The 14,715-nt window shown below is 49.1% G+C and overlaps 2 protein-coding genes across 2 annotated transcripts in view; both read left to right on the top strand.

The window, feature by feature from the left end:
- Positions 1–14,715, top strand: part of LOC133359101 (uncharacterized) — a 600,431-nt gene that overhangs the window by 155,159 nt on the left and 430,557 nt on the right. The window lies entirely within an intron of this gene.
- Positions 1,816–14,679, top strand: LOC133359140 (astacin-like metalloprotease toxin 5). Its single transcript, XM_061577538.1, has 7 exons — positions 1,816–1,915; positions 3,627–3,747; positions 5,240–5,427; positions 8,444–8,531; positions 9,419–9,576; positions 10,592–10,668; positions 14,437–14,679. Exons 1-7 carry the CDS (start codon positions 1,825–1,827, stop codon positions 14,554–14,556), a joined length of 843 nt encoding a protein of 280 aa, XP_061433522.1. The 5' UTR covers positions 1,816–1,824; the 3' UTR covers positions 14,557–14,679.

The following is a 14,715-nucleotide window of genomic DNA, read 5'->3' as shown; positions in this document are numbered from 1 at the left end:
AGCCACAGCAGCCGCAGCAGCAGCAACAGCAGCAGCCACAGCAGCAGCAACAGCCACTGCAGCCACAGCAGCAGCAACAGCCACAGCAGCAGCAGCCACATGAGCAGCAGGAGCCACATGAGCAGCAGTATCAGCCACTGCACCCACAATTACAGTAGCAGCCACAGCAGCAGCCACTGCAGCGTCAGTGAGCCCAAGGAACAGCTCCAGCGTGGCTGCCCTGTGAGACAGTCACAGCTCACAGAGTCTCCTGGCTCCATGAGCGGTAGCGTAGTGGTTAGCGCGCTGCACTACAAACCCGGCGACCCGAGTTTGATTCCCGCTCACGGCCAACACCAGTGATGATTATCTGTACCGGTCCTGGGCCTCCCCTAGGTCGACTTAGCTTCAAATATTTACCTGGTATGGTGTGCAAACATCGCCACTAGGGAAACAAAGGCGGTCGGGCGTGGTGCTGGCCATCCACCCCCTCGTGTGCCGTTCTGGCCTCCATAGGTGCTCACTAACAGCACTTACCCTAACAGTCTGTCAAGGCTATATGGAGGAGCTTTGTCTCTATTTTTGTGTGTGTGTGCAGGAGCCCGAGCAGGAGCCGGTACCACGCACAGAGATGCTGGTGCCTGCACTAAGGAAGACGCGATGAGATTGTTTACCAAGGTACCCCAAGCAACGCACGGGTGGTGTCGCCAGGGCTGTGTTCATAAGGAGCCGCTGTGCCTCATTGTGGGGCTACGTCATGGGCAGCAACAGGCAGTGCAGCAAAACCCATTGTTGTACTGTACTTCTATGTGTCCACGTGTATGCTTCACCAACCCACACCGACCAGCGTGATGGAATCTGGTTCAATAACCCTCAGAGCCCGCACGGTGTGCAGAGGCCCTCATCCAGCAGTGGAGTGATAGCTGTACATGTGCACACCTCGCCACCTCTTCTCTACAACCTGCAGCAGCGCTTGCAGTGGCTCTGAGCAAGAGCAGCCGTCACGTGCGTTTGTGTTGACTCAGCTGTCTGTCTTTGTTTTGCAGCTGCACCAGGAAGTGAAGGGAAGCAGCATGCGAGGTACTCACAATCATGGCTATTCTGTCGTTATAAGCAGCTGACTTAGGCGATAGCCATGTCTGCAAAGAACGACCTCAGGTGCAGGCAGTGATGCCCTGTAGTACACAAATGTGGCTCCAGGTTAACCTGCACTGTTGTGGAAAAATGTGAAAGTAAATTGAATGCAATACTCGTTCAAGCGCTATCCCCTGCTACAAGAACACATTCTTCCCCTGGTATTAAAACTCCTGAATACCAGACGCATTGTTCAGGACACCTATGCAGACATTTAAACACACGCTATTTTTTCTGACTACATTATTACATTTTACATCACTCAAGCACTTGAGTTATGAAAAAGACATCACCAAACTGTAGGGTTAAGCAGCTTCTTGTGCATTCCAGCTGCTCTGACGTTTTCCTGCACCAGAAGCTTCATTACACCTTAGAAGTACCCAGACTGCTTCGCGCAGCTACCACGTGGCCACTGCCACCCCAAAGGCTGTCAGCGGTCTGCCCCTCCATTACCGTTGGCTAGAGCACAGAGTGCAGTGAGCCTTGAACCACGCTCCCAGGTTTGTTCCTTGTCGCTGGCTGGGGGAGCAGATTTGCTGTGCTGGTTGAGGGCGCTGCAGGGCTGTGGTGGTGGTGAATGTCGTCGTTACACGGAGACGCTCGCTCGCCATGCCGCTGCTGCTGCTGTGGTGAGAGCGGCGCTCTGGAGCGCGTGCTGGCGCCTTCCCCGTGTACTGTGTCTCGGCAGGAGCGCCCTCACCTTGTGGACTCATGGACGGCGTCTCCACAGGCAGAGTGGGACGCTGGCCCCAGGGTCCGGGTGGCCAGGTGTGCGTCCCGTACAAGCTCTCCACTGCCTTCTGTGAGTGCCTCCCGCACCACAGCGCGCTCATTCTCCTCCGTGCTGCAGGTTTCACAATGTGCTCATCTCCTTTTTTATGTTTCAGTGTAATCACGGCAATATCACCTTGAATCCAGTTCACTGTTGATACTGATCCAAGCGTTATTGATATGCGAGTGAGGCATTATTGATACGTGAGTGAAGCGTGATTGAGGTGTTTGTAAGGCATTATTCATTCGCCAGTGAGGCGTTATTAAGATGCATGTGAGGTGTGAGTGAGGTGCTAGTGAGGACTGAGTAACGTGCGAGCGAGATGCTTTTGAGGCACCAGTGAAGCGTGAGTGATACGCCAGCAAGGTGCGAGCGAGTTCTGAGGCGCTCGTGAAGAGCGAGCGAGGCGCGAGTGAGGCGGCCGTGTGTCCCGTGCCTCGTGTGTAAATTCATCTCATGACATCACACGACCACTCACGGCTCCCGCGCCAGAGGGAGACACGACCGCTCCGCACCGTGGCCAGCCTCACCAGAGTTCCGCTAGACCGTGATGCCCATTGTAACCATGCCGATTCTCACCATGCCAGCCGTGTACCAGGAGAGTTTCACTCGGCTTCGGTCACGTGATTGGCAATGACGCGATTACGAGTGTTACTCAGTGGAGGTCATGTGTCTGGAGAACCAGCCCCGTACAGTCACGTGCAGCGACTGTGCGCATTACAGTGGCACAGAAACCCCATGCTGCAGTGCGCTCCCTGTGATGCGCTTTACAAAGACACCGGCGTGGTCAGGGGCAGGGCTGGGTCTCAAGCAGTCGGGCAGGCAGGAATCCCCGTCATTCCAAGTCAATGAGAGCGCCTTCTCTTCTAAGGACCGGTGGTGCATCGCTGCTGAAATGAGCAGTGGTGGAAATTCCACATTCCCTCACGTGTGATGCGTCTTATTTTATCAACCCAAGAGGGATGATGGGCTGAGTTGATCCTCAACCAGATTGTGGTTGAGAGCCAAGCTTCCTATTGTGTGCAATGCACTTAGACCACAGGGCCACCCGACCGTGTAGATCCCAGGAGCATAGCGAAGGGGCCATTGGCGTGTTGCGTTGATAGACAAAGCAGCCGTGTGGAGCGGTCGTAGAGAGCGGCACAACGCAGCGTGGCGCTGCACGGCATGGGGCATGGAGTGGTGTGGCACGGAATGCCGGGGGGATCGCTGCTGGGTAGCCGAAGCCCCTTCAGCCGGCCTCCTGCACCCCACAGTGCACGGCACTCCCTCCTGTCCTGTCCATCTCATGACATCACAGGAGTGCTTGCATTCATCACTGCGGTTATATACCCATGTATGCCCGTGTAGGTCAAATCCCAAATACAATGCGATGCGGTTTGATGACAGTAATTGGTGATCAGGCAGAGACCTTGAGCTCACTACGCTTGAGAGCCCAGTTTTATCAGGGTGGCTGAAACCCAGTGTGGATCCCAGGATCTCAGTGGTGCTGGCTCAGTGTCTGTGAAGAGACATCACCCCTGAGCCACCGAGCCACCTCCAGGCTCTTCATGGCGATGTCAAAGCCAAGAGAGCGAGCTATTGCTTCTCACTCGAGTTCCTTCGTGTCAGAGTCGGGCTCTACGGGTACGGCCCTGCATATGAGTGGATTCTAATGTGGGATTAGTGACTGACACTGTGTCAGTGTACAAATCACTCGTGTGCCATTAATAAATATACTTGGGCATTCTGCTTTTGTCAGACGACTATGACATGGAAGCGATCATGCGGGCGACACAAGAGTTTGAGAAGAAAACCTGCGTCCGGTTCAAACCCCGCGCAGGCGAAACGGACTTCATTCACATCCAGAACTTGGGCGACGGGTGAGGGATTCACACCCCAGATTCACACAAAGAATTCACTCCAAGCATTTTCTACCAGTATTCACTCCTAGCATCCACACTCAGCTTTCAATACCAGTATTTACACCCAGCATTCACACCGAGCATTCACTCCCATCATTCACCCCCATCATTAACCCCCAACATTCACTCCCAGCATTAACTCCCATCATTAACTCCCATGATCACTCCCATCATTAACTCCCATCATTAACTCCCATCATTCAATCCCATCATTAACTCCCAACATTAACTCCCAACATTTACTCCCATCATTCATTCCCATAATTTACTCCCATCATTAACTCCCATCATTCAATCCCATCATTAACTCCCAACATTAACTCCCAACATTTACTCCCATCATTCATTCCCATAATTTACTCCCATCATTAACTCCCAACATTAACTCCCAACATTTACTCCCATCATTCACTCCCATTATTAATTCCCATAATTCACTCCCATCATTCAATCCCATCATTCACTCCCATCATTCAAACACTCTCTCGTGGTACTCGTGTAAACGAGACAAGGCCTGCACTGATTTTTGAGCTTTTAGCAGGGTGCGCTTAGTTCCACTCTCCTCTGTGCCATGCTGTGTTTATGTTGCAGTAGCATTTGTAATTGCGTTTGGATTTATTGGAACCAATGCATTTTCTGTGCTTGCCATGGCCACTCACTGCCCTCTGTTGGGACTCTGATGGGTGGTAGCACGGTGAAGTAATGAAGATAGTGGGAACTTCAATAAATGTATTTAACACGGTTGTTGAGCACAGGCCCAGTTGTAACAGGAAGCGTTCACACGTGTGTTGAATTGAGCACGGTTATAAGAGCTGGGGAAAGTGACTGCGGGAGCAAAATCCAAGAGGAGCAGCGCAAGGGAGGAATCAGGAAGAGAAGCGTGGTGAGCTGCAGTGCGGTGGGTGAACTCGGCGTGGCTGAGACCAAACCGTCTCAACATGGGTGGAGGAATCAATAAGTGAAGTTCACGAGATCGGTCATCGTGGTGATAGAAGAGTGATAAGGAGGTGACTGACCACCAGTGAGTGGATGAATGAGTGAGTTCTGGTTCATCAATCACCCTGACAGCTTAACGTTGAATGTGTACAAGAGCAGCGAGGCAGTAACTGAGTGCTGCACCCCAGATATGACAACAGTACTCCAACTTATGCAGAACGTGTGCTTTGTACGGCAGTAGTAATTACTCAAGTTTTAAATAAGGCTATGGCAGAAAAAATAAAACAAAATCACGACGTTTCGATCGCAACACAAGCAATCGTCCTCAGGTGAAAAATATAGTGGGAGAACTGCCGAGGCAGTTCGTGATTTTTTTATTTTTCTATCTACGTGACTTTATCCAAAGACCCAAAGAGTATGTATTACTGCAGTCACGAAAGGCAAGATTCATGGTTACTTTGGATAAGATAACATTTGTTAACATTTTAAACATCTCATGCCTCGTTTCCTCCAGGCATCTCAGCAAGAGCTGGTCACTGCTGGGGAAGCAGGGGGGGGAGCAGCCGCTGTCCCTGGAGCCCGGCAAGGTGACCAAGGGCACGGTTCTGCACGAGTTGATGCACGCGCTCGGCTTCCAGCACGAGCACTGCCGGAGCGACCGTGACAAGCACGTCTGGGTGGTGCCAGAGAACATCAAGGAAGGTGAGAGACATCAGCAGCAGCATCACCCTCAGCAGCCACCGTCTGTCTGGTGAAGATATTTTCTTGAGAGAGATGTTTAATCAACACATAACATACTGTGAATAATGTCGGGGTAATAAAGGGTGGAAAATGTCTCATTCTAGATTAAACCAGACTGCACCTCCGATTTCCGCACCTCCGATTAGCACGGTGGGCTACGTACCGTGCGAAAGACGTTCAACATATAGACTAATTAATTATCCAAGGGAAGGTGGTGCACATGAAGTTTCCAGTCACACCTCACAGCACACATTGCCAATACTCGGCAGCATCTGACAGCCTCTGGACATCAGATGAACCATGGGAAGTGGAAACACGCCTCAACATCGCGAACAAGCAATCGTCTGTGTAACCTGCACACCCTTACAGGCAGCAGCACGTGAGCGATGCACCTAAGTCCACTTCCCATGAACACCCAGTTGAAGATGGTGCGTACGAGAGGTGTTGGGAATGCACCCTCCCTGTGCCTCTGCCTGGCTCGTGCCTCTGCGCTGCTGGACCGGGGACGATGGAGGCTCGTGCGAGCGAACACGAGCATCGTGCTCCCTGCAGTTGTTCAACGAGCGGCTCGCCAGCCTTGCTCGGCCACATGAATGCGGCACCGTAGCCGCCCGGCTCGGTGGAGCTCCCCTAAAGGGCACGGAGCAAATTAACGTCTCACTGGGGCGATAATAACGAGAAATACGCACCCTGAATAGGCCCTCGTGGTCAAATAAATGACATTAATCAAGAGATTTTAATATAATTGATTTATCTCATGGTAAATAATGGAAACAGTTATAGACGATTAAACACAATGATTTAATACAAGTTTATCCCTGCTGAGGCCTGGAAGATCCTTGGCAGGCAGGGTGCTGCCCTCCTTACCCAGCTCTTCAGCACCATCACGAGCACCAGTGAGGTCCCAGAAGCCTGGTCGACCAGCACGACGGTTCCAATTTGGAAGGGTAAAGGGGACGTGGCAGAATGCTCGAATTACAGGCCAATCAGGCTCCTGTGTCATGCGATGAAGATCTTTGAGCGAGTTTTGGACACGAGGATTAGAAACATCATCACCCTATCACCCAACCAATGCGGCTTCGTCAAAGGATGTGGCACTACGGATGCCATATTCGCGGCGAGGCTCCTGCTGGAGAGGCACAGAGAGAAGAACAAAGCTGTGCACGTGTCGTTCCTCGACCTTGAAAAGGCATTTGACAGGGTCCCCCACGACCTCATCTGGCACTCGCTTCGATCCCATGGAGTCCCTGAAACCTACGTGCATTGGGTGCAACTCCTATACAAGAACGTCACCAGTGCAGTCAGGTGTGCAGTGGGCATATCACCGCCATTTCCCATCAGCGTTGGAGTGCACCAAGGATCGGCCCTGTCACCACTCCTGTTTATCCTGTGCATGGACACGATCACTGCCGACCTGCACACGCCCCTTCCATGGTCAATTCTCTACGCGGATGATGTCCTCCTCTCAGATGAAGCGAGAGGAGAAGTGGAAAGACAAACGCGCCTGTGGAAGGAACGTTTGGACGAAAACGGGATGAGGTTCAACATCAAAAAGACGGAGTATATGGAGTGTGGCCCCCAAACCGACGGCACCATCAGTATTGACGGAGAAGATCTGAAGAAAGTGACGGACTTTAAGTACCTGGGCTCCACCATCAGCTCAGATGGTAGCATCACGACTGATGTGAGGTCACGAGTCAATGCGGCGTGGGTGAAATGGAGGCAAGTCACCGGAGTCATCTGTGATCGGAAAATGCCGGATAGGCTGAAGGGAAAAATATACAAGACCATCGTCCGACCGGTGGCACTCTATGGATCCGAGTGCTGGCCAGCCACAACTGTACACGAACAAGCTCTCCACACCATGGAGATGAGGATGCTCAGATGGAGCCTCGGGCTCACTCGATGGGATCGTGTCAGGAACGAAGACGTTCGGAAGCGACTTGGTGTGGCCCCCATTGTGGACAAGATGCTTGAGGCAAGGCTTCGGTGGTACGGCCATGTGATGCGAAGTGAAGAGTCATCAGTGGCCAAGACTGCCGTGCGTATTGAGCCAGAGGGCCGCCGTCCACGCGGACGTCCGAAGAAGCGATGGATGGACCGAATAAAGGAAGACATGAAGACGGTCAACGCATCCCCTGAAGATGCCCTGGACCGAGCCAAATGGAGAAGACAATGCCGAAAAGCGGACCCTGCGCCACAGCGGGAACAACGCTAGGAAGAAGAAGATTTAATACAAGTTTAAATACATCCTAGTTTCATAGTTACATGAATCTCATTGGGCACTCATGTGGCTAAAGAGAGAACACAGCAAGAGATGACAAATCGTGGTGCTGTCTTACATAGAGACCACTCAGATGCTGTCTCGAGTCTCTATGATCTTTCAAAAATCCATAAAAGACAGGCAGAAATAATCCATCTGATGGTTAAATAAAGTATGTTAGTAAATAAATAATGGATCTATGATGTTATACATGAGACAGTCCACTGCTAGATGAGGGTCTCCCTGTGTCCTATTGGCCATGGAGGTTATTTCACCAAACTTCACAATGCTGGCCTGGCGGGTTAGTGAAGGGGATGGAGTACAGAACCACAGTGCATTGTGCTGCACTGCCCTCTGCTCCCCACAATGCCTTCTGCACCTGTTGGATGCGTGGTCGTCACACATCCCAAGCACTATCCAAGCCTTGAGCCTAACTTAGCTTCTGAGAGCTGATAGGAGTGGGCACATTGTGGCGATTTGGCAACCAGGTTAAATAAAGCGCAGCTGGAATAAACACACCCTGCAGTCTGAATGTAGAAATAGTTTTCAATTACAATAATGCCGAGTAATGCTGAAGGAACATTCAGGTGCTGTACTGTGGTAGTGAAACCAAGATGCTGAGTAATGCTAGAGGACCAGTTACAGGTGTTGTACTGTGGTAGTGACATTAGCAATGTGATGCTGCACACCACGTGCTTGTCTTATTGTTTACAGAATGGAGAGATCAGATTGTGGACATCAAATCAAACGAACAGGATTTGGCAGCACCCTACGACTGCAGCTCCATCATGCACTACAGCATGTACGTGTGTGTGCGTGTAACATTACTCCATATCTGGACACAGTCCTCCGGCAGGCGAGGCTGCGTTGACCATCCACCGCATGCCCAAGCAGCTTCTGTTTGCCTGGATAGAGGGGGCTAAATGGGTGCGACACAGGTTGGAAAAGAGATGAACTGAGGCAGCACAGAAAGATGTGGAGCTGAGAGAACTTGCCGGAGACTTGAAAGTTCACCAGCAGTGTCAAGATCGGCATCTATGGAGGAGGTTTTTGCAGAACATTATTGGTCAGTTGGAGGCAGTCGCCCTCCAATAAAAACGGAGGGCAGAGGAGCGTCGCTCACAACAACGAGCAGCTAAAATGCAGCAAGTTGGCACAGTAGGGGGCACAGGTGGTGCATCTGCCAGTCATCTCAGTCAGCCAACCCATGGTACCTGGGTCTATCCCGTGACCTCCTGTCAGTGAGCCTTCGACACTTCACATAGCCTCAAAGTGCACCTGGCCTGGCACAAGCTCCATGGTGACGTTATCACCACTTAGTGACGAATGGCGGGTGTTGTTGTGTTTATGTAGGCTATGTGCATGAGTGTGCTATGTCGTCTGTGTGCATGAGTAGGCGTTGTAGTCTGTGTATGTAGGCTGTATATGAGTGTGCTATGTAGGCTGTGTGTATGCGTGGGTTTATTAGGCTGTGTTTATGTAGGCTGTGTGTATGTAGGCTATATATGAGTGTGCTATGTAGGCTGTGTATGAGTGGGTATATTAGGCTGTGTGTGTATAGGCTGTGTGTATGAGTGTGCTATGTAGGCTGTATGTATGAGTGGGTTTATGTAGGCTGTGTGTATGAGTGCGTGTGTATATAGCTGTGGTTGTTGCTATGAATGCAGGCTGAGCACGTGTATCTTGCAGGTTGGCAGCCTCTGTGGATGAGCGCAACCCAACGATCATCCCCAGGAACGTTCTGTCCATGCTGCACATGGGACAGAGCAACTCGCTGAGTCCCTGCGACGTGGTCAAGGTGCAGAAGCTGTACGGCTACGAGGCGGAGGTGCACGCCGCTCCTGCAGGTTGGGCCGCATGGTTTACGCCGTTGGCCTCTGTGTTGGGTTTTAGTGAGGACCGGGGGTCTCGTGATGAGCTGTGCGTCCATCCTTCTGTAGTATTCTCTCTGGTTCCACGGTGACTCCAACCCTGAATCAATGCAAGATTCCCTTCCACAACCATACCCAAACTGGGAAGTCACATTTTTCACTATTGCCATTGGTTTAAACCAAATATGAATGTTTTTTTTTATATGATCCTGTCTTGTATATTGTGGCACACCCACCATAGTATGATTGACATAAGTGACTAAAACCCAACAGAGTTTACTGTGGTGATTCTGATTATGGATACGTTGTTGACAAGAGACAATATACCTCGACTTCCCCAGGCTGTTTGTAAGATCTCTGCTGAGAAGGGAATCCATTGTTGGATGTGTGTTGGATATTGCTATGGAAGCTTCTTAGTGGCGTGAGGAATTCTGGCTGCGTGAAATTCAGACATCGCTCCGTAGCCGTGCGTGGTGCCGTGGAGTTGTTGGGCGCCCTCCCTCCCTCGTGTGCGCTCACCTGGCCCTGTCTGTGTGTCAGCACTCACCTGGCCCTGTCTCTGTGTCAGCACTCACCTGGCCCTGTCTCTGTGTCACCACTCACCTGGCCCTGTCTGTGTGTCAGCACTCACCTGGCCCTGTCTCTGTGTCAGCACTCACCTGGCCCTGTCTCTGTGTCAGCACTCACCTGGCCCTGTCTCTGTGTCAGCACTCACCTGGCCCTGTCTCTGTGTCAGCACACACCTGGCCCTGTCTCTGTGTCGGCACTCGCCTGGCTCTGTCTCTGTGTCAGCACTCACCTGGCTCTGTCTCTGTGTCAGCACTCACCTGGCTCTGTCTCTGTGTCAGCACTCACCTGGCTCTGTCTCTGTGTCAGCACTCACCTGGCTCTGTCTCTGTGTCACCACTCACCTGGCTCTGTCTCTGTGTCAGCACTCACCTGGCTCTGTCTCTGTGTCAGCACTCACCTGGTCCTGTCTCTGTGTCGGCAGCGGTGGTCAGGAGGAGCAGAACCTCGGCTGATGAGGAGGCGCCGCTGGACAGCCGCGTCGGCGTTTGGAAGGCGAAGGTAACACGGAGGCTCACTTTGTTAATTGTAGCGAAGCATGGGGATGGAATTAAATATGTTTAATCCGTTACTACACCACGAATAAACACGAGACATATGTGTAAACACAATTATAATAATGTAAATTCCCAGCTAGCCGGATGTTGCACTTAGCCAGACCAGTGCAGGCGATAGAATAGACCTGCGCTGCCTCCTGTGCCACCTCAGCACATGGCCACAGTGCATGCTCTCACATGCCTGGTGACTGTGTGGCGTTGTGTCGTTGGGTTTAGCTTCCTAGAGCCCTGCCTCCGGCTCCCTTCTCCTCCTTCGTGTCTCTCGCTGTCTCTCTCTGGTTTTGTGTCCTCTGTATCATTCTCAGAGGGCTTCACAACAACTCAGTGGTGAGGTCAGTGCAGCACAATGCACCATCAATGCAGTACTGATTTTTTCATGGATTTATATCTAGCATTGAAAACGCATTTTTCGTAAATTTTAATTGCTAAACATGGTTGTATGTGCAGCTAGCCAGACTTGTCAGCCAGCCGGACCAGGGCTCCCCTATTAGTCCGACTAGCTGGGGTTTTACTCTACCCAATGCATCACAGGGATGTTCCCTTTGTGACTTACATTAACTATGAAATCAAGACTGCACCCTGTTCTTACCGGGTGATTCCTAACGTCACTAACTCCTACTCGTTGAGTGATTTAAAAGTTGCAATTCACTGCAGAATGCCGCATCTTACTGCGTGCAGGTTCACAAGTGCACGGACAGGGCTGCAGTCAGAGCTTTTGGGGGTTTATTTATTTATTTATGTTCAGAGAGCTTCTGTAGCTCGACCTGAATCGTGGCTGACTCGAGTCCAGCTTATAGAGGTTTTACTCAAACACACACGAGAAGGGGAGTCAGACAAGGAGAGATGCTTTCAACACAGTTCTTTACAGCAACATTGAAGATGTTTTATCCCAAAACCTGAATTTGATAAAAATAGAGGAATAAATAAACACAGAGAGACTCTGAACGTCTCCTATTTGCTGATGGCATCGTCGTGACAGCGTCCAGCCACGCGGTGCAGCAGAGGTTCCCATGCTCTGCTTCCAAACACAGCTGTTGCACCCACATTCAACTCTGTGGCTCCCTATGCAGCTCCCTACTTTTACAGTGCAGTAAAGACAACAGCGTGAACAGTAAACATTTTGTAATGCAAAGCTTTTAACAATTTTAAAACATCTGCTGATAAGCGCTTATCAGTCTCATGCCAACTGGAGACAAAGTGTGGTTTGATACTTGATCACCATCAGCAACCATCATTTATCCACTGCTGCGTGAAGGCCTTGCCAAGCTGCCGCAGTCTCTCTCGGTTTCGCAATGCGACAATCCACCTCACAGCTGCACACCAGCCGACTCTACCGCTCCATCTCTCTGTTTGACGTCCTCTTGGGCGCGCTCACTCCACCAGCTGCCACTCCACCGTTCGTCTCACCGGCCATCACCTCAACCCACCCACTCTTCCTAACAGTCCACGTGTGTCTTGTAATCCCTGTTCCTCATCCTGTATCGGAATGGAGTTGCAAGCATGCACCTCTCCATGTTGTTACATTTTGTCTGTCAATGTCCACTTTTCTGGTGCACAAGGCATAGCAGATAATACCCACTGATTAACACCATTCTTCTTTAGGCACATTGGTCTTGCATGGTCCTTTTCGTTGTCCAATTCATGATTTTAGAAGCACTACAACTTACTATTGTCTGCCTCTTTGTTAGATCATGTTGATCCCGATTCACCTTCAATAACTGCGCTAGGTGTTCCTACTTTGATTTGTTTTCTTCCAACAGCTGTTTCCAGTTGTTTAGGGAACTTGTTGCACGTGACATTTGGTTGCTCATATTTATCTTGACCACTCACAGCCTTCCTAATCAGGTTCTTCTGTCATTCCCTGTACTTCACTTCCATTGGTTGTCATCATCACGATGTCATCAGCAAATCTGGGATTTAATATATTTTCTACAGTGTGGTGCAGAAGTCACAATTATACCTCGCTGCAAGAAGGCCCTGGGTTTGATTCCCAACTTTCCATGTGGAGTTTATATACATTCCTCTGGGTTCTCCAGTTTCCTCCAATAGCTTAAAAACCCCATACAAACTGGATATGTCCAAAGCAATGATGAAAGGCAAGGCCATACAGAAGGCTGTCTCTGGTGTAGGCCAATCAGTTTCAAAGTCAATGCATGTTTGTTTGCCACAAGTACGTGTGGATAATGCAAACTTGATGCCTTGCAAAAGGTATCTCTTTGGTGTTTGAACATCTCAACACCTCAATCTTGATTTGAAGCTTTCGTGACTGCAGGAATCCATACTCTTTGGTTATTTCGGTAAAGTCACGTAGGTAGAAAAATTATAGATCACGACGTTTCTACCGCAACACAAGCAATCGTCATCAGGTGGGACAACCACAGCAAGAAAAAACAACACCTGTTTTATTACCATAAAGGGTAAAATCTATTATTATTTTTCATAATTTTTGATACTGCCAAAAAGGTACCATAGATAATAATAACAACATTTTGGCTTTTATATAATAGTTTTTTTTGGGTTAGATCACGTAAATATATTAATGTGTCGTTAAAACCTGCCACCACCCGACACAGCCAACTAGTAAGGGTTGTCACGTAAACAGAACATGCCAGTTTGTCACAACCACAAATCTGTGGCTGTCGCCTAATGAAGCTAGTTGTAATTACTGGCCAAACGTCGTACTCAGATTGTAAATGTTGTGGCTTGGCTGTCCAACACACCGGTGTGCTGTACTAGTGACGAATTGGCACGTTCTGTTTACGTGACAACCCTTACTAGTTGGTAGTGTCGGGTGGTGGTGGGTTTTAACGACACATTTATATATTTACACGATCTAACCCAAAAAAACTCTTATTATGAATTATATTGGTCACAAAAACCTACATATTTTGGCTTTTGTTTCTCAAATACAATTTTACAAAAATACATAATAATTTTACTGTGATACATGCCACAGGTCATATTCTGAAAAATGCTAAAGAATTCCCTCTACCTTCATACCTGTATGTTTGTATGTTGAACTTCTTTCACACTGTACATAGCCAACCGTGTGAATCAGAGGTGCAGGACACAATGAAAATCATTTGAGACCATGGAAAGGCATTTGACTCAGTTGGATTTAATGCAGACAATGGAGCTTTTATCAATATACGCTAACAAATATAAACATTCATAAATAACAAAATAAAACATTCTCAAAAATAAAACAGCACATTTTAGAAGTTGCACACAGGCACACGCTTTCGCAAAACACACACTCGCTATATGTTTAGTCAATATGTGTTATATACTTTAATGTTTTTTCTAAAATTTGGATGATTGTGACATTCAAAATTTTAGGTCATTAAAACAATCTACTGGATATCATATTTATTCATTATAATGGAGTTATGAATGTTTGTTTCCATAAAATTAAGTAATATTCAATATTGTAATTATACTAAATATAAAAAATTCCACATTACACGATGAAACATGTCAGACATGTTGTTAAGTTGACCGGCTATAGTCGTGGTGTTAAGAAAGTGTCCAATATGCAATGTAGCTCCTGTTGAGTCATTTTTATCACTGCTTTATGTGTCCAGTAAATTACCATTATGACTGCAGTAATAACGTTGCATATGTATTCTCGTTAACTGGTGTACACTGCTGGAAACAAGTTCTGCTGTTGACAGAATAATGTGACCGCTGTGTTTGTGTTTCCTCTGTCAAGACAAAAGAAGAAGTGGACGAGGAAACCAAGAAGAGAGGTAATGGCTGCCGTGACGCTCACACCACGCGGTGCCGGCTGCCTTGGTGGCTACGCTCCCCTTCAGGGAGATCCCCGTTGTGATGAAAGCTCGCGCCTCCTCGCTCTCAGCAAAGCACTCGACGCTGTTCCAGCACCACATTTCAGTGTATTTTGTGTTTGAGGTAAAATGCAGAGTAAATACCCCCTGTAGCTGCCGTTAAGCTTGTACCAGGGTGACGTGCAGACCGAATGTAACGCATC

Source organism: Lethenteron reissneri, chromosome 64 (assembly GCF_015708825.2).
Source record: "Lethenteron reissneri isolate LAM-NWPU_2019-01 chromosome 64, ASM1570882v1, whole genome shotgun sequence".
Taxonomy (NCBI): Eukaryota; Metazoa; Chordata; class Hyperoartia; order Petromyzontiformes; family Petromyzontidae; genus Lethenteron; species Lethenteron reissneri.
Note: the sequence above shows the minus strand (reverse complement) of the source record. Positions and strands in the feature narration are given on the sequence as shown.